At 35.7% G+C, this 24,399-nt stretch overlaps 1 protein-coding gene across 9 annotated transcripts in view; it reads right to left on the reverse strand.

Annotated features, from left to right (window-relative positions):
- THOC2 (THO complex subunit 2) overlaps positions 1 to 24,399 on the reverse strand; it is a 134,029-nt gene that overhangs the window by 9,234 nt on the left and 100,396 nt on the right. For 2 of the 9 annotated variants that reach the window (XM_019019537.4, XM_055376868.2), the window contains exons 21-38: positions 23,370 to 23,549; positions 22,193 to 22,357; positions 18,211 to 18,486; positions 17,039 to 17,180; positions 16,426 to 16,583; positions 15,066 to 15,194; positions 14,585 to 14,716; positions 14,312 to 14,496; positions 13,627 to 13,805; positions 13,280 to 13,382; positions 11,366 to 11,796; positions 11,112 to 11,170; positions 9,605 to 9,721; positions 4,240 to 4,377; positions 3,836 to 3,905; positions 3,596 to 3,753; positions 1,638 to 1,714; positions 1,114 to 1,159 (exon numbers count right to left, since the gene is read on the reverse strand). In XM_019019537.4, the coding sequence (XP_018875082.1) occupies positions 1,132 to 1,159; positions 1,638 to 1,714; positions 3,596 to 3,753; positions 3,836 to 3,905; positions 4,240 to 4,377; positions 9,605 to 9,721; positions 11,112 to 11,170; positions 11,366 to 11,796; positions 13,280 to 13,382; positions 13,627 to 13,805; positions 14,312 to 14,496; positions 14,585 to 14,716; positions 15,066 to 15,194; positions 16,426 to 16,583; positions 17,039 to 17,180; positions 18,211 to 18,486; positions 22,193 to 22,357; positions 23,370 to 23,549 (2,727 nt within the window). In that variant the 3' untranslated portion in view covers positions 1,114 to 1,131. Of the gene's footprint in view, positions 1 to 1,113; positions 1,160 to 1,591; positions 1,715 to 3,595; positions 3,754 to 3,835; positions 3,906 to 4,239; positions 4,378 to 9,604; positions 9,722 to 10,297; positions 11,171 to 11,365; positions 11,797 to 13,279; positions 13,383 to 13,626; positions 13,806 to 14,311; positions 14,497 to 14,584; positions 14,717 to 15,065; positions 15,195 to 16,425; positions 16,584 to 17,038; positions 17,181 to 18,210; positions 18,487 to 22,192; positions 22,358 to 23,369; positions 23,550 to 24,399 lie in introns of those variants that run through there. The other 7 variants (XM_055376869.2, XM_055376870.2, XM_055376871.2 and 4 more) reach the window with 6 other exon arrangements.

Here is a 24,399-nt window from a genome sequence, read left to right on the forward strand (position 1 = left end):
CAAGAGTTCAAGACCAGCCTAGCCAACATGGTGAAACCCCATCTCTACTAAAAATACAAAAATTAGCTGGGCGTGGTGGCAGGCGCCTCTAATCCCAGCTACTCAGGAGGCTGAGGCAGGAGAATCGCTTGGACCTGGGCGGCAGAGGTTGCAGTGAGCTGAGATCGCGCCACTGCACTCCAGCCTGGGCGATAGAGTGAGACTCCGTCTCAAAAAAAAAAATAAAAATAAAAAAATAAAGGCAGAATCAACAGCCTCAAAACACAGCTGTCTGGAACCATTACATTTAGGGGGCAAATTGTCCTATGTACTTCAATAATACTAAGGCATCACCAAACAGTAACTATTCAGATTATCTTAAGTGCTCAAAAAAAGCAATATTAGGGTCTGAACACTGTATCCACTATGATGGAAACACAATTTATTTAAGATGGGTAAAATACTTTTTAAATCTCACATAAAGCATTAAGTGCATTACCTAAAAAAAGAAAAAAAAAAGAAAAAAAAAGTTACACGTTGTAAATTCCAGAACTAAAAACACAGACCATATTTTCTGTTGCAAAACATGGGCAGTGGTAAAAAAAAAAAAAAAAAAAAAAAAATGGCACGAAAACTTAAAAATCTTTGGATAAGACATCAGCATGAGAAAGCAAAAGGAACAGAGAACACTAAAGGATAGAAAGACTGAGGATAGTCAACTGGCTCTGCTGACTAATATCTTTATGACCCTCTTCAACTTAACCTCTCAGAGTCTGTTTCTTCACTTATAAAATGCAGATACCACTACCACCATTTACAAGGCAATAAGGACTTTAAAAACATAATTAATTATCCAGAGAAGATGGGAATAAGTGGTGAAGAGAAAGCCAGATGTTCTTAAATATATCTTGGTGCTTAAAAAAAAATGTGTGGCTAATCAGCAAGCTTAAAATGAAAACAGCTTAAAAATAACTCTGAATCTTGTTTTGCATCTATACCCGAAGACTTGGTCATTATATTTAGGTGAAAAAAACAAGTAGTTGTAGCTTGTAAAATGCATCTAGTTTTTCAACATTATCAGACCTCATTTTATGTTTCTATCATTAAGTGAAAAGGTGGTGAGAGAACACTCACCTTGATGGAAAGTCTTCATTATCTGTGCTTGTCCGAGGACTTATGAGTAGATGACAAATTAAGGGAAAACAACTTTTGGGAATGGCAGAAAGAACAGCATTTCCCCTTTTAGTACAGCACCTCAGGTTGCAGGCCTAAATGGGCTCTGACCAGCCTGGTAGCCTCAAACTCTACCAGCTCTGCTTGTCTGCCTCATCATTTTGCCCTTCTATTCCCAATGTCCCCAGCCCTAGGGACTCTCTGTTCCCTTTCTTCCTCTCTGTGATGATATAACCTGAAAGACTATAAATCCCTTAGTGGCATAAAACATCTCAGTCACCACAGAAGTATTTTTAAATATCAAGAACATCAAGTATCCCACTTCCAGATTTCACACATTTTGAGAGAGTTAACTGGAAAGACCATTTCAAAACTAATCAGCCCTTAAGCATATAAACCACATACTAAAAGAGTACAATTGTAAACATGACCAGTATCAAAGCTTTCCATTACACTAACTGAAAACATCAAAATGAAAAGGATATTGTTTCTTCTCTTCCTTTCCTCCTGAACTGTCCCGTTTCTCTTTCTTTTCTATCTTTTCTTTATCATGCCTGGACTCCTATAAGAAATAGTAGAATTAGCTGGGGAAGAGAAAGCCAAATACAAAAGCCAGCTCAAAACCCCTTTTCATCACCCACGAGCTATATTTGTCTTCAAAAACTTACTTAACATGACACCAAAAGCATAAGCAACAAAAGGAAAAAAATAGATACACTGAACTTCACCAAAAGTAAAAACATTCATGCATCAAAGAACACTATCAAGAAAGTGAAAAGACAACCTATAGAACTGGAGAAAAAATTTGCAAATCACCTATCTCATAAGGATCTAGTATCCAAAGTACATAAAGAACTCTTACAACTGAGCAACAAAAACACAAACCCTCGAAATAAAAAATGGTCAAGGTATCTGAACAGATTTCTTGAAAGATAAACAAATGACCAATAAGCACATGAAAAGATGTTCAGCATCATTAGTTATTAAGAAAATGCAAATCAAAACCACAATGAGACACCACTTCACACTTACTGGAATGGCTATAATAAAAAACAAAAACAGAAAATAACCAGTGTTGACAAAGATGTAGAGAAATCTGCACCCTGATACTTTGTTGGTAGAAATGTAAACTGTACAGCCACTGTCTAAAAGATTTTGGTGGTTCCTCAAAAAGTTAAACATAGAATTACCATATAACCCAGAAATTCCATTCTTGGGCATATATCCAAGATAATTAAAAATAGGTGTTTGAACAAATACTTAGAGCCCCACACAAATGTTCACAGAAGCACTATTCACAATAGCCAAAACGTGGAAACAATTCAAAAGTCCATCAACTGAAAAATGGATAAACAAATGTGGTATATTCATATAATGAAATATTACTTAGCTATAAAAAGAAATGAAGTAAATGACACATGCTACAACATGGAAGAACTTCAAAAACATTATGCTAAGTGAAAGACATCAGACACAAAAGGGCACATTATTGTACTATTTCATTTATATAAAATATTCAGAATGAGTGAATCCATAAAGAAAACAGATTTATGGTTCCCAGGGGCTGAGGAGAAGGGGAAATGGGAGTGACTGTTTAAATGGGTATAGAGTTTTCTCTTGGAGGTGATAAAAATGTTTTGGAACTAGATAGAGATGATTACACAATACTGTAAATATACTAAATGTCACTTAAATGTACACCTGTAAAATGATTAATTTTATGTTATTTGAATTTTACCTCAATTAAAAAACACCTAAAAGAACAGCCTATCTTTTAAAGCATAGAATTAAAATGTTCATTATATAATTTTCTAGAGCTGTTTTTATGAACTATGAATAAATGGCATATATTTTCAATATATACAACAATGTTTTGGAAACAATTTATACTTTAGTAATGGCTTATTACTTTATGGCAGATGCATGAGATTTATTTTAAATATCAACCATTGATATGTAAGAGAATGTATCTTATACTCAATTTTTAAATCAAATACAAGTATCAAACAAATGAGTTTATTAGGAGAAAACGTTACAAAAATGTTTCAAATCACAATCAAGACTTTATGATGCTATGATGGTCAGAGAGAATACATGTGACCATATTTTAATCTCAGGAATAAAGAGAAACTAAAAGCAAAGAGTTGGTGGAGAAAAAAGAAAATGCAAAGAACAGCTGAAACTCAATCAACAGAAGTAGGTGGGAATGGAATGGAGAGGGGAAAGGAATCTCAGAGGTATACTAACTCTACCCTCCTGGTAATATGGGACTGAACTGACTCAAATTCCCCAAACGGAATGCCCTCCCTCAGTACCTCTTCTTCCCACTCCTAAATAATGAACAAAAGACTATAGGACTAGGAAAAAAATTCAATATTTGCTAAATTTTCAGGGTTGATTTTTTTAAGATAAAGCATATTATTCCTTTATTTTCCTAATTTACCTTTTTGCCACCGGAGGAGATTTTATCCATCTTCTCAGATTTAAATGAATCACTGCCTTTTTCTTTGCCTGAAGATTTTGACTTATTTTTTTCCTTGTCTTTCTCATTTGGATAAGGAGATTCACAAGGACTTTCACTTTTATGTTTTGAAACCCCCACTAAAATTACAAAAGAAAATCATGAAAGCCTTTTCCAATTCACTTCGATGATATCTTCAAAGATATGAATAAGTCTACCTACTTGTTCCATTCTCCTCTTTACGTCTCTTGGTTAAGTCCGGTGGCACTTCACGGTCGTTGTTTGAGTGATCCTAGAACCAAGAATTGTGAACTACATTGACCAAGGGCTTCTGTTTTTGTTTTAAAGTATTACTTTTATATGAGAAGGGCGCAGCTAACTAGCAATGGAGAGTATTTGCAGTAGTTTCACATACTTGGTAAAACGGCATGAAAGACAAGCAGAGCTGACAGAGATTACTAGGCTGAAGATCCTTATTAACGTAGAAGATGCAAACACTTCGGGGTAAAAATATCAATAAAATCATGAAATAACAGACTACTATGGAACAAACTAGTATTTTTTAAATACACACTGGTGTACATGATAATGAGCTTTCCAAACTAGTTAAAAAAAAATTTACAAACCCTTTTCCGCTCTTTCCTGTCCTTTTCATCTTTTTTCTCTCTTTCTCTGGATCTTTCCCTTGACTTGTCCAAATCTTTCTTGTCCATTTCTCTCTCCTTACTCTTGGACAGTGGTGGAGGAGTATGATTAATGTAGAGCTGTTAAATTAAGGCAATATTACTAAAGATTATTAGTTTTCCAGTATTGGCATCATTTGTTTGTTTACTAAATGAAACACAATTGGGAATTATACCCAAAGTAAAAACTGGTCAGCTATCTGGATTACAAGAGGTAAAATAAAAGGGCATGGCACAAATTATACAAAGGCTTCAATTCTTGGCCTTATAAAAATCACCATTTAAACTCCATCAGTTCATTTGTGCCTCAACTGAGACTCATTAGTAAATTCACAAGCTGGAGTATTCCTTATAGCTCTATTGTAAAGACCTATAACCACCATTACAAGAGTCCATATATGAACAATAGTGACTGGAGTTTCTCTACTGTTTAAAAAAAAAAAAAGAAAGAAAGAAACACCTCTACACAATCATGGAAATTTTAAATAGTCTTACCATCCACCGATAGGCAGTCAATAATGGCAATGGGCAAAAGTATAAAAATAAAACCTAGCTATGATTTTGCTAATAATTCTTTTCTGCCTCAGTGTGAACCATGCAAAGATTATCCCAAATTATTTTTACAAATGTAAAGGCTGCGTGTTCTCTACTTCTGAAAGCACTCCAATTTCTATCAAAATAATCACAATTAACTGTGAAATTTGTCTTCCTGGTTCTAAATACCTCAGAAAGCCATCTAGTCAGCTGAGGATGATTAAACAATTCAAAAGACTAAAAAATAATGAACCAATATTCTCCTCTGCCTACTCTTTCTCTGCCAAAAGGGCTATACGCAATAAAACAGCCAATCATCAAGGATATTCTAACTAAATAATTGAGAGATAACACTTCTTAGGTGAGTTGTAAATATGGAAATATGCTGTAACATAAAATATTTAGGAAGTAGTCAGGAAATAATCAGATACCTAACCTTATGGCATTTATATCTGTGCTACAAGCCTATGTTTAATTTAAGACATTAAAAGTATTATGCAGCAGAATACTGAATATAACTCATTACATAACTACACAATGCTAGATACACCTTAGGAACAAATAGAATAGTGAGTCAAAAGTCAAATATTTTTACATGAAGAAATCCTTTGGTATTCAAAGGAATACATGAAAAATGAAGACCATCAGTTTGAGAATTAAACACTTATTTTTTAACACCACCAAACATTTTCAATTCAGTTGGCTCAGAAATACTGCCATAGCAATGCAGAAGTAGATTCTTTAAAATTTCAATGTTTAAAAGTTGATAAACTGAAATAGACAAAATGCTTATTAATAAAGAGCAAGAGAACGATAGTCATAAAAGTACTTGTCTAAAAGATACTCTTGCTGGCTAGAATGCCTTAAATGACATCAAGATTTTTCTAATCGTGAGGTTTATTCATATCTTAACATTATTTATGAAAATGATTAAGACAAAGGAAATATTGCTGCAATACTCAAAGAAGACTTCTCTAAGTAGTAATTTTTCCCAATAAAAGCAAAAAAAAAAAAATACACACACACACACACACACACACACACACACACAACCCTTATTAATAATGAAGTTTTGAACTGTGCTTACTTTCTGTACTGCGAGGAATTGAGAAATTTTTCTAGAACTTACTTCTGGCATTAATGTTCAAATACTTCATTCTTGACATAAAAAGTCACATAGCTCAATTGACACACAATCAGAAATTCTTAGTTCAGAATGTACCCAATTCAATTCCTTCTTTAGAATAGTTCTGATCAAATACTCTTTTGCATAAAAACAGAGTTTCTCATTGCCTAATGAATTAAATGCATTACCCCTTAGTTTAGGCATTCCAAACTCTCCACCATCTTTTCACAATTATATCCTGCTACAGTAACCCAATGCATTCTATGCTGTGGCTATCACTGCTCCCTAACATCTGTCCTTTCCAGCAGTTCTCATTACTAGAATGGCTGTTCATTTTTATCTTAACTTCTTAAAATCCTACTTAGCCTTCGAAGATGGCCAAAGCCATCAGCACTCAACCATCCCTCAACTCTGCAACTCACTTTCCATTATTTTATATTTACCTTTTTTTTATGACAAGTGCTCCCTATTAACTTCATGTCATACATTTTTGTCCGCAACAGTTTCCAGTATGGTAGAAGAGCTAAGTAAGGTGCCTTTCTACTTTTACATACTTCCTAGTTCCTTGTACACACAGTGAATACTCAATACAAGTTTGACAAATAAAATTAAGGATTCATTAAATGGATTTGTATGTAGCATCGCTGGGTTTTGTTCTTGATTGGCTTTTATTCTTGACATTCGGATCATTAAGGTCCAAAAAAGAATGTGACTGATTTTCAAAATCTGTTCCAGAAAACTCTGCTCCACTGACTTTATTAAAGCTTCACTATATTATATAAAGATGGCCTCACTTTTAGGCTTGGGTTTGGCTGTAAATCCTCATTTTAAGATGGTGAACAAATTAAAAGCTAAATTCTGTCTTGAGGTGGTTACTGATGCCCTCCTAAATTAGAGAGAGGCTGATTAATGGAACCTGTTTTTTGTTTTTTTTTTTAACACTATCTTCATCAAAAGTAGCTGCTAGAATTGCTACATCAAAACACAATTGATCAAAACTAGAAATACACTATTTGGAAATTAGGGGTAAAGGGTGAACTGACAGAAAAGATTTGGATACTAAGCTAGATTTTTCTTCTTTTAGTTAATCTCATTTGAAAAGCTAAAATCCATGTATTGCTTTTACCACAAATTAGAAAGTAAAAATAGCAAATAAATAATAAAGAGAATCCCACAGAAAACGCATAACTAAAAAGTCAAACTAAAGCAGGGAGAGAATTTTATAGGTACAAGTGACAAGATAATATGAAAACAGATGCGTATCTTCCAAACCCTCTAGAAAGTAAAAGCTACCTCAGAAACAGGCTAAAGATAATCAACTTTGGAGATCACTCAAAGTCCAGTGAAATTTTTTTTCTAAGACATTCATATGCTATTAAACTTTCTAGACACATAAAAATGCAACATCAGCTACTATGCAAACCAGTACTTTGCATGCTTCACCAAAGTGCAAAGGCTTAAGAGATCATTTCAAATATTTATTGAATACCTAACCTTACTGCCAGGCACCATGCTAAGCACTAAAGATCTGAAAAGTAGTAGGAATCACACAGTTTTTAGAAGCATATGTATATGCCATTTTCAAGTTTTTCTGGTTGCATGTGGAATAAATTAATTAAATTTTAAAGGCCTGCAAAACACCATTTTTAAAAAGGAGGGATGTGGGAGATTGACTTGACTCACTGTAATTTTTAAAAACCAAGGCAAGCACACTAAAGGAGCTAGAAAAACCCTTTCAACTATTGTTGAAATGGGTGGTGCTAGGAATCAAGAAACCTTAATTTTAGTTCATGTTTTGATACTAACAAATTCTATGTAACTGGGAAAGCTAAAGAACTTTTAGTCTCTCATTTGTCAAAAAGACACTATCCACCTGCCCTGTCTACCTCACAGCACTGTTATGAGCATGAAATGAGACAGTACATATTTTCAAAAGGCCTTTTCACAAATGTGAGGAACCATCATCGATTAGAAAATCCAGTTAATTTTAACAGCAGGTTACAAACTGCTTCAAAGTATGTTTCAGTAAACAAATATTCAGAAGTTAACACTGTTAGCCCATTAATTTAAAATAGCCCATAGAAGCCACTGATGTAGACTGACATAAACAATTTGAAACTGGTTATAAAAACCTACTATATTGCAGTATATATTTAAGTTAGCCAATAAAAAGTTTACATTAAATGAAAGTTCTATAGATATCAAAATTGAAATGGAATATAAATTAAGTTTTCCAAAACGAACCTAAATAGGAACATCATTTTAAATAATAATCCCATGTAATAAAAAATAGCGGTATATAATTCCAACCTGATATCAACATTTTTGTAACTCCTACTAGGTATGGAGAACTCTGTTAGTATTGTGACGTTATGGCTAACACCAAAAAAACAAAAATACGTTGGACGTTTAGAATTTTCAAAAATAATGTCATTAGGTTGATGTTGTGTCTAATGTGTTATTTCGGCTTGTTCTTCAATAGCATATTACAGAATAACCCCGATATCTACTTCAAATAAAACATCCATTCAAATCAGAAAAAAAATAAAACTAAATGGAAGTTCTCCCAGTATAGCTGAGACTTTTGATTAATACAGTATATTCTAAAAAACAATGCTACAATTTTAGGACACAGGTACACTGGCTAATATAAACTTAAAAATTAGTGCCTTATTTGCCCAATATCCACAGACATTTCATTATAAATCTATACATCTAAAAGCAGTTAGTAATGTCAACTGGCTCTGTTTCAAAATTTCATTTGGTCCACCAGTAAAGAAATCATGCTTAGCTGATTTCTATTTTAATCATGGCAAGCAATATTTATGCTGAAAAATAGGCTTCATTCTGCTGAGCAGATTCATTTGCTTGTAGCTTGTAAGAGGAGGCAAAGTAGAAAATCAAAGAAGGGTACACGTTTTATAACAAAGACAAAACAACATGAACAATGGACAATTCAAGTATAATACTGAAATAAACTCTGTAATAAGATACACAAACTGCACACTACTTTTAGTAGCAGAATACTCAAGAAAGTAGAATAATAGGTAAGAATTAATACTGACATGTAAACACAACCACCGAGTATTCCTGTCCAGGGGAATGATTCTTTCACATTAACTGTATCTCCTGATATTGTGCTATAACTACCAAAAAGGTACCTCAGCAGAGGATATATAAAGAATTTTTATAGATTGAGATGAGTTCCATTTTTAAAACAGATATGTGAATGCATCAAATTTATTTTTTGGTATTTTGGGTTGTCTAAACAGTCAGACAGCCTGGCAGATTTGTTTTGAAAAATTAAATAAACCCAAAACAATCAAATAATCTCTTTCCCGAATGTTAAACTTATTTCCAGATTTTGAAAAAGCATAAAAGGAGAAGGTATAACACAGCAAGCAAGGAGAGATGATAGAAATGTTGCCACATGACACACATTTTATAACAATCTCATTAAAAGGGACCACTGTCATCTGTTGTTTCAGTTTTAACATTTAATATTTTTGAAGGTTATTCAATGTAAGCAGAGTACTTTATCCCACTGATCTCAGCTTACTGAATGTACTAGGGTGAGGACATCTACTAAATAAAATAAGTAAAGAACATTTGGTTTACTTAGGCATGATGATTTTAAAAGACTCAAACCTTTGCTGAAGATTCCTTGAGTTCGATGAGACTGTCCTGTAGAAAATGAATGGAGATGACAGGTAAGCTGGCATAGTTCTCAGAACCCAGAGGAACTTTGGGAAGTATGGCTGTAACCTGGAAATAAACCAGCTACTTCTTGTGAGGATAAATTTCATGATGTCATTATCAATATGAATATCAACAATAAAAAAAAACATGTAATGGAATTGTAATGTTAAAAACTAAATTAAATGTACTCAATGTAAGAAATAAAAATCTTTCTCTGCTCAGAATTTAAAAATAAATGTCAATGCCACATTGTTCATATCTCTCTACTTAAGCTATAGTTAAGAGGTTTAAGAAAGCAAAACATTTTTTTCTCCACAAAAAATTTAAAATACTGGAGGTCACTGTGGAAGAACAACATTGCCTTATATTTTTCATAGTTCTTCTTTAATTGGGAGGATTCACATTTTACTTTACTTGTAACTCTAATATGAATATACACATCCTAGCTGAAAAATTCAGTGGCATTGTATTAACAAGAAAACAAAATATATAAGAGTAATCACTTTTTTTTTTCTGCAAAGTGCCTATCATGGTGAATCTCACACCTCCCACACACAAAGAAAGCATTAAAAAAAAAGAAAGAAAAAGAAATCAACTACGATATTCCACCACAGTGCTCTTGATGAAGAATTAATAACTTACAGTTCTTTAAAAGTTCAACGTACTGCAAATTCAAAGATTCCATGAAATTAGATGACTTTAGAATTAAAATTAAATATGGAGCAAGGAATGGCTACCCTGAGTCTTCAAGAAGGCTACACCCACGATTTTGTGCTGCAGTTGAATGCCTGGGGTTTCTCTTTGCTGGGTGGAAGGATTGGATGCCACATCTGCTTTTATCGTAACGCAAGGTTCAACTTGTTGGGAACCCAATGGGTATAAACAAACCTCCAAGGGAAGATACAACAGAAGCTGCATGCTCACTGAATATACACAACTACAGGAGAACTGATCACCAAGGAGACTTTAAAATGGAACTCCTTTCAAGACTCCTTCTTAGAAGGCACACATCGGTATGATGCTCATCAAGAAGCTTGAATTCAGAGGTAACTTGTTTATCTTGTGTCATCCAGGAAGTCTTCAGTGCTATATATTCTTCAATATGCTGAAAAATAGGCTTCATTCTGCTGAAAAGATTCGTTTGCTTGTAGCTACCATTGCACTCCAAAAAAGACTGCTTAAAGCAGTTGAGGCACTTCTGGGTAAAATTTCTCTTGCACTTTGAAACACTACAAAATTAGTGCTAAGTCCTTGAAGTTTTAACATTTTTATAATAAAAATACTCAATAGGAAAAAAAATCAGTCCACCAATATAGAAAAATTCATTTTCTAATGCAATATAAAACCTCCAGTGGCTCCAGTGAATGCTTGGCATAAGACTTGAAGGAAGTCAGGACACTGGTATTCCAAACAGGTGAGCCTAACATGGACGCTGCCTTCCTCAGGCTATACTAACCTTTACTGTGGAGGAATGTGATGGAGAAGGGTGAGTATCAATTTTGCGGCGTTTTTGTTCTGTTAAGACAAAAAGAAATAGTCAGAATAAGGTACATTTCTAGTTTTCCAAACACTTAAAAAAAAACACCAACTTGTATGACAATCAAGTTCCCCTAGCAAAACCCCTATATAACTTACCAAAACAAGAAGACAATAACCAACTATACATTAAAATAACAAAACGTAAGAACATGTAAAGAAAGGTAAACTTGCCCCTTTCAGGCTCTGGAATATCTGATCTGGGAACAGGTGATTTCAAGGACCCAGAAACTGGCGTTTTTTCTCCTCCTTTAACATTTTCCTTTGATTTCATTTCCTTTGCTATATCTCTTTCTCTGGATGGCTCCTTCTCTCTTTCCCTTTCTTGAGTTGATTTTGATTCTGCGTTGGGGACAGTGGTCTTAAATTTCTCATCTTTAGCTTTTTCTTCCTTCTTGAATTTTTCTTTCTCTTTGTCAGACTTCGGCGTTCTTTCCTTGGTCTCTCTTGCTTTTTCATCTTTATTTGGCCGCTCTTCCTTTGGTTTTTCTTTACCATCTTTACCAAGTACCCTGGCCTCTGGAGTAGTAGCTGGAGTCTTTTCTTTTTTCTCTTTTTCTTTCTCTTTCCCTTTTTCTTTGTCATTTTCTTTAACAGCTTTGTTGCTTAAGAATAAAAACATGGGATTTTAACACAAATAATCATAAAATATATCCTTCGATATATGATAAAATATATCCTTTGATATATGATAAAATATATCATAAAGGGTTTCTTACTAACTTCAAAAATACTAGAACTAAGGGGGAGTCCTTTGAAAACTAAAGGACAACTTTTAAGACAAGGAAAAAGGAAGAAGTAATGGTCGGGTGCAGTGGCTCACGCCTGTAATCCCAGCACTTTGGGAGGCTGAGGAGGGTGGATCACTTGAGGTCAGGAGTTCGAGACAAGCCTGGTCAACATGGTGAAACCCCGTCTCTACTAAAAATACAAAAAACTTAGCTGGGCATGGTGGTGGGCACCTGCAATCCCAGCTACTGTGGAGGCTGAGGCAAGAGAATCACTTAAACCTGGGAGGCGGAGGTTGCAGTGAGCCAAAATCACACCACTGCACTCCAGCCTGGGTGACAGAGCAAGACTCCATCTCGAAAAAAGGAAGTATTTCTTTATCCAGTAAATCATAAACAAATTCATGAATTGCAGATTTAAAAGATGTATTAGCCGGGCACGGTGGCTCACACCTATAATCCAGCACTTTGGGAGGCCAAAGCAGGCAAATCACGTGAGGCCAGGAGTTTGAGACCAGCCTGGTCAACATGGCAAAACCCTGTCTCTACTAAAAACACATAAAAAATTAGCCGGGAGTGGTGGCACACGCTTGTAATCCCAGCTACTAGGGAGGCTGAAGCACAAGAATCGCTTCAACCCAGGAGGCAGAGGTTGCAGTGAGCCGAGAATCAAGCCACTGCACTCCAGCCTGGGTGATGGAAAGAGACTCTGTCTCAAAAAAATAAAAAAAGAATTATTAAAATAATGTCAGGCTCTTTTTTGGCATACATTTATAACCTATGAGAATAAACGGTAAAAACCAAAACTATATCCCACAAACCAACCAAGGTAACTACTATCAGGAAATGCATTACTTAGCTGGATGGATCACTACTTAAATTAGTGTAGGCTTTTCTTATGTCTGTCCTTACTCAGATTGTTCACAGCAATCCCTCTATCCTAAAATATTTGTTTAACTTCACACCTACATTCCCCTGAATATCCCAGCAGGAGAAACAAAGTCGTTATACAAGCATAACTATACAAAACATAATTAGGATGTAAAGCGTATCAGCAAAATAGGGTACATACAAAATTTCAAAGCCCAACATAAATGACTTTTCACATTACTCAACAACCACTCCCCTTCTACTCATGAGGACTCATAGAAGAATTTAGAATTATGAGGGCCAGGTGCAGTGGCTCATGCCTCTAATTCCAGCAGTGTGGAAAGCCAAGGCAGGTGGATCGCTTGAGGCCAGAAGTTCGAGACCAGCCTGGGCAACATTGCAAGACCCCCCCTCCCCCGTCTCAAAAAAATACATAAAAATCATTTTTAAAAAGAATTTAGAATTATGACACATGGCACAGTGTTCCTACCTGTTAGAGCCACTATTTCCATTGCTTGAATTCCCTTTAGGTGTGGTACTAGAAGCTTTATTAACAGCTTTCACACCACACTGAGATCTCTCCCTTGATTTATCTGAAATAAAAGTAAGGTTTTATTTAACAAGCCCCTAAATGCAAATAAGCTATAATTTCAGAGCAAAATGATTAGAGAATAATTAGAAAGAAACAGCAAGCTGATTACTTCTTAACGCTTATATACTCCTATCTAGGGAATAAAAAGTAATACTAAGCCAGCATTGTACTTGTTCTGTGATACAAAACATTTCACTTTGTTGAAATAAAATATATTACTTATAAGTTTCTACAAATAAGCATACCAGTCTCCTCAGTACTGCTTTCATCCGATTTAGATGCACTTCCTATTGATGATGAAGAAGGCCCACCACCAGGCCCATTTTGCACACTGGCAACTGCATTCCTCGGAGGGGGGTCTTTGTGATGAAACTCATTTTCAGGTATCATGTATGACTTTCTACTTTTCAACTGCCCAGAGTAGCTGAAAGTCGCACAAAGTGTTTAAATATACAAACACAAATCAAAAAACATAAACATGAGGTTTTTAAGAATAAAATTAGCAAGTTATTCATTCTACTATGTGGTTCTAGAGAATTAAAAAATACCAATTTTTAGTAAGTTCTTGAAGGTTTTTATAGAATGCCCAGCTTTCTTAAAAATTACAATTTCACTATAAACCAATCCTTAAACTAAGATGGCTTTTTTTTTTACTCTTAACTATGATCTGTTAACTATGATGATAAAATTATATTTCCTCCCAATCAAGAAATATTATATATGACTTTTAAAAAACTATCATCCAGTATAGACCGGAAGTTGATAATCAGAAGTGGTAACTCTCACCAGCCTGTGGGAACATGATCGCATAAATCTCCCATAATCTCCTGAAGGCAGAAGATAAACTTCAACACTGTAAAACATTTTAAAGTCTTCAGAATCCTTCTGTCATCTAGTCTTGTAAATCACATTAAAATATAATTTTGTTACCCCATAGCCAATGCATATAGATCTGGCCTCTTCTCTTTTTCTTCTTGGCAGATTTTGTGTACTCTTCTTTCCAAAGCTTGACCCAGATTCAAAACTTTTGGGTACCAAGGAAGTATTTTTGTTAGCACAATCAAGATATTCCTGATGTGAGTATATTCGCCTGTTTCAAGGCAATGTACCGATGCCTACAACAAACATTTTCAGATCCATGATTATAAAAGTACAAGTATAAAGAGAAAAATTTGCCTTTGAAAAATCCAGTTTTTTTTTTACCTTGGTTAGTTTGTAATGCCATTTATGTACAACATGTCGAAAATTTTCATAGTCTAATTGATCAGCCTTATTTCCACCATCAAATCCAGTTGCCCGTAATATGGTAAGGAATCCTGGATAGTTTCCACATTCCTAAGGAAACAATGTTTGTCACTTTTAAAGAAAAATTATGATCCACAAAATAGCAGAAATTGAAACTTAAGTAGACTAGATCAATGTTTCCGTGTAAAAACATCATGCGTATTTGGATAAGTAGTCACAAAAAGTTCAACTTATACAAAGATACTAATTTGGAATGTCAGTTTGAGATAGAATAAAAAAGTACACAGCACATTTTAATAACAAATTAATTGTGCTTATAAACACAGTTTTACAACTGAATCTTAAACTCAGCTTCTCTTTTAAAACTCAACTATCTAGATATTAATGGATGTGGTCATTATATACATGGGTAAAATATAAGGGTTTTTATTAGTCATACCTTTTCATATGTGGCTCTATCACTATGCCACCTGGTCACAGTCTCTAACATGCAGCAAAGAAACCTTCCGTATCGACTGGCTTCATTTTCAGTACAGCTTGCAACTGTGTAAATTATGTCAGAGAAAACCTACAGGAAAAAAATGTTTAAAAAATATAAACAAATCAAGGTCAAAATCAGTTAAAAATATTAGAAGATTCTCTTACAGCAAGTCATAATAAACAGGTAAGCTTAGTCAAAATGTATATTCCCTTTATATAATGACACTGCAGAGAACTTTGGAGATTTTGGCTTTTGTGGGGAAATAATGCATTCATAAAACAACCACCCAAAACAAGAACTTTTATAAAGAAAGCTGATTTACAGTGACAAGGAAAAAAAAAATTTATCATTATTATTACATAATAGTTTTTTTTTTTATTACATAATAGTTTCTTAACCACTTAGCCATACATATTACTAGGTTTACGGGGAGAGTAAGCAGAGGAAATGCTGATAGAAATTAAAAATAGGCAGCTGACATACTGGAACATACATTATGTTTTTTGTTTTGTTTTGAGACGGAGTCTTACTCTGTCACCCAGGCTGGAGGGCCGTGGTGTGATCTCGGCTCACTGCAAGCTCCGCCTCTCGGGTTCACACCATTCTCCTGCCTCAGCCTCCTGATTAGCTGGGACTACAGGCACCCACCACCACACCCGGCTAATTTTTTTGTATTTTTTTTTTTAGTAGAGATGGGGTTTCACCATGTTAGCCAGGATGGTCTCGATCTCCTGACCTCATGATCCACCCGCCTTGGCCTCCCGAAGTACTGGGATTACAGGCATGAGCCACCGCACCTGGCCACATTATGTTTTTAAACCACAAAATGTAGTAATAAGAAAAAAGCTAAATGCAAAATGTGCATATGACCATACTGAAAAGCTTCCCTGCTTTTATATGTGTGTGAAGGTGTAAACTTTTTTGTCTTTATTTTTTTTTTTGAGAAGTGAAGGTTAAGAATGGAGAAGAGAGTTCTACCTATTATGATACAACATGTAAACTCAAATACTTAGTTAATAGTTTAACCTTGAGTGCCTATTACATATCAGGTACTTTTTATGTGTAGTGATTCATTTAATCCTCACAACAATCTTATGAAGCAGGTACTTATGCTTTACAGATAAGAAAACAGGCACAGAGAGGTTAAATAACTTGCCAAAGATCATACAGCTAGAAAGTAGTAGAGCTAGGATTCAAGTTCAGACACTTGGTTCTTGAGTTCATGCTTTTTAACTAAACACACAATAATACCCTCTATAAATTATAATGTTAGCTATCTTTGTGTGAGAACTTTTTAAAGGTTGCAATAAAAACTTACTCGATCATAGCAAAGAAGTGTGGAAAAATTTGGAGTTTTCTGTTGATGTACCAATTCAACAAAACGAGCACAGTAAACAGCATCAATTGCTGAAAAAATACATCGAGGAAATATACACAGCTGTAGAAATTTTGTGATGGTCTCATTTTTGGTAGATTCTAAAAATAAAGGAAGAATATATTAAGTGGTAAACTTCTTCCCCAAGTGCCTCAAAGCCACTAAACATGACAACATATTACCTTTAGTGTAGAGAATACTATAAACCACAAACTATTTATAGTTTGTAACCAAATGTCATGCCTGGTCATGATTATCATTTTTACTATGTGGACCTTTTTTTCTATCTATGATTTCTCCAGAAATATGTTTTATACAGAAAAGCTGAATGACAAGCTGCCAATATGTAGTTAAAAGTTAATTAACTTCACCAGCAAACTATATCAGTTCCTCCAGTGAACATGAAGTTGATTCTGCATTAACAAATAACCAAAGAATGGGATAGGGAACACTGAGTTGAAATACAAACATAATACACTTTAACACCTCTAAAGTTATAATGTTTTGTTTTCTGTAATTTACCAGCATGAGGAACATAACAATTCCAACAACTTACTTGCTAAAAGCCAGTTGTCCTTTTCCAGTTTCAATCTCTGTAGAACTCTCTGTACATGTTCCATCTGTTTCTTTTCTTCTTCAAGAAGCTTGTCCTGAAGGGCAGTACAGCGCTCCTTCTCTTTTTTCTTTTTATTTGGGGGCTACAAAGAATTCAATTAGACACTTTTCTAACTATATGCACATTACCTTTCTTCTTTTAATTGAAAAGTTTAAAGAGATAAAGGCTGATAGTTTATAACTACTTTAACATGAATATAGGTCCACTTGAACGTGCTACTTTTATCTCCATTCAACACACTCATAACACTGTCATGGCATCTTCATACACCATCAGAACAGGCTACATTTGCAACACTGACACTATTAGTCTCAGGCATGGTGTCATCTTTGACTCTTCCCTCTCCTTTATACCAAGACTGGTTTACAAGCCTTGTACACTGCCACTACCTCCATCAGTCTATGCTCTCACAATAGACTGCCTAAAAAGCCACCTAGCTGGTCTTTAGCCTAATGCTAGTCAAAAAGCATCTTTCATACTGCTGTCATGAGTAATCTTTTTTAAGTACCATTTTTTACATTACTCTCCCGCTCAGGAATCTAAAATAGCTCTCAATTTTACCAAATCTACTTTTCTCCCTGACTTCCAATGCCTACATAATCTGGCCCCATCATAACTATTCATATGAATCATTAAGTACATTCACTACATGAAAGTGAATCAGTAAAAGTGGTCTCCCTAAACCTCAATCTACTTCCTGTCTTTGCTGGAACCCTATGGTGACCTCCCTATCTGCTTCCATATTTCCAAACCTAATCTACCTTCAAGGCCTGTCCATTTCAAGACGCAGCTTTTCAATAGTCTTCTCCTAAAGAACTCTCCTCTTGAGAACTACTGCTCTTGCTATTAGAGTCACATGAATCACTTTAAGTTACTAGCATAGTCGTCAGTAGAAAAGGACACTCAAATAATTTTTGATTAATCATAACCTCCACCTAGTCACCAACCTCCTGGCCCTCCACTCAGAAGTAACTATTAAACCCCATTTAAGAACATATTATATAGCAACAAGATCACTGTTTTAAGGAACCAGAGCTAAAACAATTTCAAAATATAGGTAACATTGAATACCATAAAGTTATTGCACTTGAACTACTAGAACAAAAACCTACCATTTCCTGATTGTCGTCAATTGCTTTCATCTGGACTTTAAGTTTATTGACTTCTCGTTCATAGCTGGTGTGTGGAACTGCAAGGTCATACATTGTCAATGACCAGAATGTAGCATAGAATTGAGGGCTGATGTCATCCCAGACTTTGGAAACATGTAAGGAGACCACTGCTTCATGGACAGGCGCCATCACCATCTCACATGATGTAATGTACTTATGAACTTTATGTTGCTGTTTACTTCCCTTTTCTGATTTTTTAAGTTCATCATACTTTGACTGTAAATAAAAAGTAAAAATACATACATACATACACACACAACATAATTTATAGCTTTGACTTTCATGGTATAAAAATCTATATTCCCTTCTAAAGAATCAAAAGATGACCAATCTCAAAACTGTTGTAGAAATTCTAGTTTCTTACGAACAACGTTTATTTTAAGATAAATCATCTCTGGAAGCTATTCCAGTCTTTAGTACTGTGTGCCAACTAGGAGATTCTCAGAGGGTTCTTATCTAATCTGACCTGTTGAGTAAAGTGAACAGGGTATATGCATGTTCCCCTCTTTCATTCCCCCACCCTACTCCCTCTTGCTGCTGTATCAGGGATTGAACATGTAGGGTTTCCAGTCCTGCTTTTGAGATATTCAAGGGAACAAATAGAAGGTCTTAACATGAGAAAAGAGGAAGAATGGAACTAGTAATAGCCAACTAGGACAGAATGTAGTATCACTACATGCAGACCCTACCAACTGTTAAAATTCGTCAATTAAAAAGCTGGATCAAGAGGCCAAGGCGGGCAGATCACTTGAGATCAGGAGTTTGAGACCAGCCTGGCCAGCATGTCAAAACCCCACCTCTACAAAAAATTAGCCAGGCGTGGTGGCACAGGCCTGTAATCCCAGCTACTTGGGAGGCTGAGGTGAGAGGATCACTTGAACCCCAGAGGCAGAAGTTGCAGTGAGCTGAGATCACGCCCCTTCACTCCAGACTGGATGACAGAAGGAGACTGTCTCAAAATATAAAAATTAAAAAAAAAAAAAAAAAGCTGGATCAACACTAAGAAAAGTTATGAGAAATTTGTTTTAAGACTGCTAAGTAGGGTGACCAATTGTCAGGGTTTGCTGGGGATTCAGGGATTTCTGAGGATTTAAGACTTCAGTGCTAAAACTGGGAACATCCCAGGCAAACCAGGACCAACTGGTTACTCTACTGCTAAGCCAAATAAATTTTTCTGTGAAAAGCTGTGGTATATTGAAGTTTAAAGCATGTGAGAACTGATGCTGCAGCGTCTTTCGTTTGACTGGTTTATCCTAATTTGGGGGAAAAAACAGAGGAATGCCATATTCTTAATTGTATGAGGAAAAAAACTGTTAGTACAATGGGAGGGGCTGCAGAGATATGTGTATGCCAAATATATTGTACATATATATACACACACAAAAATATATATATATTTTCTATATATTCTATATATATGAAGATAACATATATATGAACATATATATTATACATGAACACACACACACACACACACATATATATATGAAGATAACACAGAGTTGCTGCTATTGTTTCACATCCTTCAGTCTCTTTAGGATGAAAAAGCTCTCATTCAGAAAATTTTGTTTAAGTTAGGTATCACCCTTCATACGAACCTAAAGGAAGTCCTAAAACTAGTTACTTCCTTACGTTAGAAAATCACTTAAATCATTCTATTTGTGCTAAACACGTAACCCAAAACGAGATGATCAAAGGTTCTGCTTCCAGTTCTACACTGTGATAGGCAAAAGAGTCTCAGCTCCTTACAGCTCAGTTACCTGCCTTCCTTCCTGAGTGCTCAATTTTACAATTGTTCTAGAATTTTACAATTGTTCTAGAAGTCGGAAGATTTATGCTCTGTTATCCCCATTTTAGAGAGCATGCTGACAACCACTGAGACCACATTAAGTGACAAAGTTACAAAGAACATTAGTTATGAAAAAGGAGTCCCAATTGCATCAGAAACCTGAGGGAATAGCAGTTGGGAAAACAGAGAGTGTTTTTTAATTTAGAGGACAGGTCTTATTGAAGGTAACTAATATGAATCTAGATGAGCAGAATGACTTCTGCTAAGGTTCTAACAAAACGGGATAAAATAGGGCTGACATTATCTGCATAAAAGACAGCCTAATTACCTGTTCTGGGCAAGATCTAGAATATGAACTAGGTAAAAGCCTATCTTTCAGACCTGTGTCTCAAGGTGGACCACAACCTCAACAATTGAAACTAAAAATTAGTTTATAGGTATGAGAGGGTTACATGATAGCTCCAATCTCCCCAGTCCTCTGGGTCTGAATCTGTGATTTCTATTGCTAGGAACCCCATAGTCACTATCTAGTTAGAAAAATAGGCTTGGTCAGAAAAGAAGGCTATACTTCATATTTACCCAAGATGAATATGTCCTTGTCTAAAGTCAGTTTAACTCCCACTTCAAGTTCACACCTTCAGTCAAATGAAGAGACATAACAGTTCTACATTTCAAATTGCCTGGGTAACTAGACTTATGGAATAGAACTGATATCCACAATTATTGCTGTACTTCTCACTATTGTTCAAAAATCTCGTCTCAAGAATCTGAGCAGGCCAGGCACAGTGGCTCATGCCTATAATGCCAGCACTTTGGGAGGCCAAGGCAGGCGGATCACCTGAGGTCAGGAGTTTGAGACCAGCCTGGCCAACATGGTGAAACCTCATCTCATCTAAAAATACAAAAATTAGCTGGGTGTGGTGGCAGGCACCTGTAATCCCAGCTACTTGGGAGCCTGGGATAGGAGTATCGCTTGAACCCGGGAGGTGGAAGTTGCAGTGAGCTGAGATTGCGCCACTGCACTCCAGCCTGGAAGACAGAGCGAGACTCCATCTCAAAAAAAAAAAAAAAAAAAAAAAAATCTGGGCAGCGTTTGGTTGAATTATCCTCAAGAGAGCCTGCTGATAGTCAGTTTATAGAGGGGACATAGCAGTCACCTAATATACATTTTCACTCTCTCAACGAAGGCTCTTCAACAGAGGCTTTCACTCAAGAAGCAAAAGCAAGGATCCCCAGGACAGCTTGGATGCCCATCCAGCACAACCACAAGATTGCTGGGAAACCCCTTTTCCAGAAAGTGGCATGCTGCCTACAGATAAAAGACTTATATCTGACTTGGCTATACAGCCACTTTCATTTAGTTTTCTGTTTTCTTCCAAGCCTGAGAGGGAAATGCCATTTCTTTGTTTAGGTTTTTGTATCTCTTAAAAGACAAAGATAATATTTTACACAAGTAAGAGAGAAAAAGTAGCTTGAATGACCTGCTCCATTTTCTGAGCTGGAAAAGTTCAGCCAACCACAGACAACCAGGTGTTCCTGTTTGCTAGGATTCCATATTGCTGATTAGTATGTTCACTTAGCACAGGGCAGGTCAGAATTCCTAAGATGAAGAAATTCTCCCACCTCTGTCTGTCAAGAAATCAGGTACCCTCTTGCACAGCTGAGACTGATCTACCATGGGGTGTGACAACAGTAAGACGTTACACAAAGATGGCAAACAATTCTCTGGATTGAGAGGATCTAAAGGGGGAAGAAGCAGCCTAACACCACTCCCTTATTGTCTTTTTCCCTTCAGAGTGTATACATAACACAGGAATTTCTGCATAGTGCTAACAAAGTGATAATTAAATCAAGTAGCAGTTAGTTAGGAAAGAAGTGGGAGACTGTAGCAGTTGATATGTAAACACTAACAGCAGATGTTTGATTAAATGATCAATTAGACTCCAAATTTCTCATCACCTTTTTTGTATACCTCTACCACACAGCTTTGTACCCCTATTGGAAACAAAGAAGGGATCCTAGTTTAGGGCCAAGACCTTCCCCCAAAATCTGTAGTGATATGTACTTACAGATAAAACCGTTAAGAAATAATTTGGATCGTTCTTGAGCGGCAGCAAAGACACTTGTACTTACCGAAATATGATGGGCATACATTGGCCTAGACAGGAAAAATGCTGCATCATGGGGTGTATGAAATTCATTACAGAGTACATCAATTGAAGGCACTCGCTTTATATAATCTTCTGTGCTCAGATTAGATGCTAAAAACCCACCAAACTGCACCAGGGTATCATGACACTAAATTTAAAAAATAAGACAAAATCAACATATTTTCCAAAGTGATTAAGAAGTCATTTTAGGAATATTTTAACAATTAAGAATCCAAATTTTATAACTTAAAAGGACTTTAGAGACTATCTACAAGTATAACCACATGACCATATTACAAAAAAAGATGCCAAGGCCCTGACAGGTTGACTAATCCAAGGTTTTACTAGCCAATTAGGTCTCTTAAATGTCAAGCTGTTGTTCATCACTTTTAGTAGAATATATTTACCTAAATCAAATAAAATAATAACCATAGGCAAACAGAAGTCAATTCCTTTGCCCTTAAAAGAAGAAAACTTTATTTACAGAATATATTTATAAATATTAAGTACCAAACCCTAAGATTAGCCCACAAAATGTGTTTAACTATCATCAACTATAACACAAAGAAAAAGAGAGACAGCAACCCAGCCTGGGCAACATGGCAGAGGCCCGACTCTACAAAAAAAATCTAAAAATTAGCCAGGTGTGGTGGTGCATGCCTATAATCCCCAGCTACTCGGGAGGCTGAGGTAGACTGATCACTTGAGCCAGGGAGGTCAAGGCTACAGTGAGCTGAGATCATGCACTGCACTCTAGCCTGGGTAACAGAGTGAGGCTTTGTCTCAAAAAAAAAAAAAAAAAAAAAAAAAAAAAGGGAAAAGAGAGTGAGCATGCACAAGTGGGCAAGCAAGCATCTATTCTGTTATGACTGAGATTTCCAGAGATCGGGAAAGATATAAATGCAAACAACTTGAAGTTGCAGGAATTTAATGATGTAATATTTAATTAATTGACAGCCTTACATATAACATCTCTTGGAGCTATCTCTTAAATATCACAATTTACATAGAAATAGGCCCTATTTCCAGAATGTCTTTCACATTAGGATGTCTCATATTCAAATGATGTGCAAAAATGACATTTTTCAAATTATAACACATTATCTTCCTTTAACAGGATTAAAAACATGTACATAAACATAAAAGCCACTTTAACTTGCCTGGTCATAGAGCTTTCCCACAAGTTTCAAATGTTTCTCTCCACCTTCCTGAAAGATTACTCCATTTCTCTGCTGAGCCATAAGCAGACAGAGAGGAAGGGCAAGATCATGGTCCAATAGAGCATCCTTTAATCTCTGAGAGGATTTTTTAGTGTTTCTGATCTGACCAAAATAACCACCCTGCACAAGGGAAGACACAAATTTACCAGTGTACAGTACATAACCCATGCTAATTTGAAAAAGACACAGAAAAAAGTTGAGTTAAAATGCTTAATATAAAAAACTCCTATATTCCACATTCCTTCCCTTACACAAATTTATTTCAGTGACTATTACTGACTACAGTCACTGGCTTAAAGACAAACGTCAACTGAATTTAAATTTCTGCATATTTTCCATTTTCCACCTTGCAGTCCCCTCATAAAGGATTATTCATTATTCAGTATGGCACAGATTCAACAGAGCAACTAATACTTAAGGGAGTGAGGATATCAAGGATCATAGAAGATGTAGTAATTATTTGGTAATTATTTTATTTATTTATTTATTATTTATTTTTTGAGACAGCATCTCACTGTCTTGCCCAGAATGGAGTACGATGGCGAGATCTTGGCTCACTGCAACCTCCGCCTCCTGGGTTCAAGCAATTCTCCTGCCTCAGCCTCCCAAGTAGCTGGGATTATAGGCGCCCACCACTACACCTGGCTAATTTTTTGTATTTTTAGTAGAGGCAGGGTTTTGCCATGTTGGCCAGGTTGGTCTCGAACTCCTGACCTCAGGTGATCCACCCACCTCAGCCTCCCAAAATGTTGGGATTATAAGCGTGAGCCACCACGCCCGGCCTTATTTGGTAATTATTTTCCTTACGGATGCATTACTTACTGTCTTTTATACTTTGTTTCAGCTTTTTTAAAAAGTTAAAGTAATTACTGTATCTCAATTTCAAAAGGGGGGCAGGGGTGGTTGTGAAAGGAAGGTATGTATGGCTTTGACATTTGGTTTTATAAACTTATATATTGTTTGGATTCTT

This window comes from Gorilla gorilla, chromosome X (genome assembly GCF_029281585.2).
Source record: "Gorilla gorilla gorilla isolate KB3781 chromosome X, NHGRI_mGorGor1-v2.1_pri, whole genome shotgun sequence".
Taxonomy (NCBI): domain Eukaryota; kingdom Metazoa; phylum Chordata; class Mammalia; order Primates; family Hominidae; genus Gorilla; species Gorilla gorilla.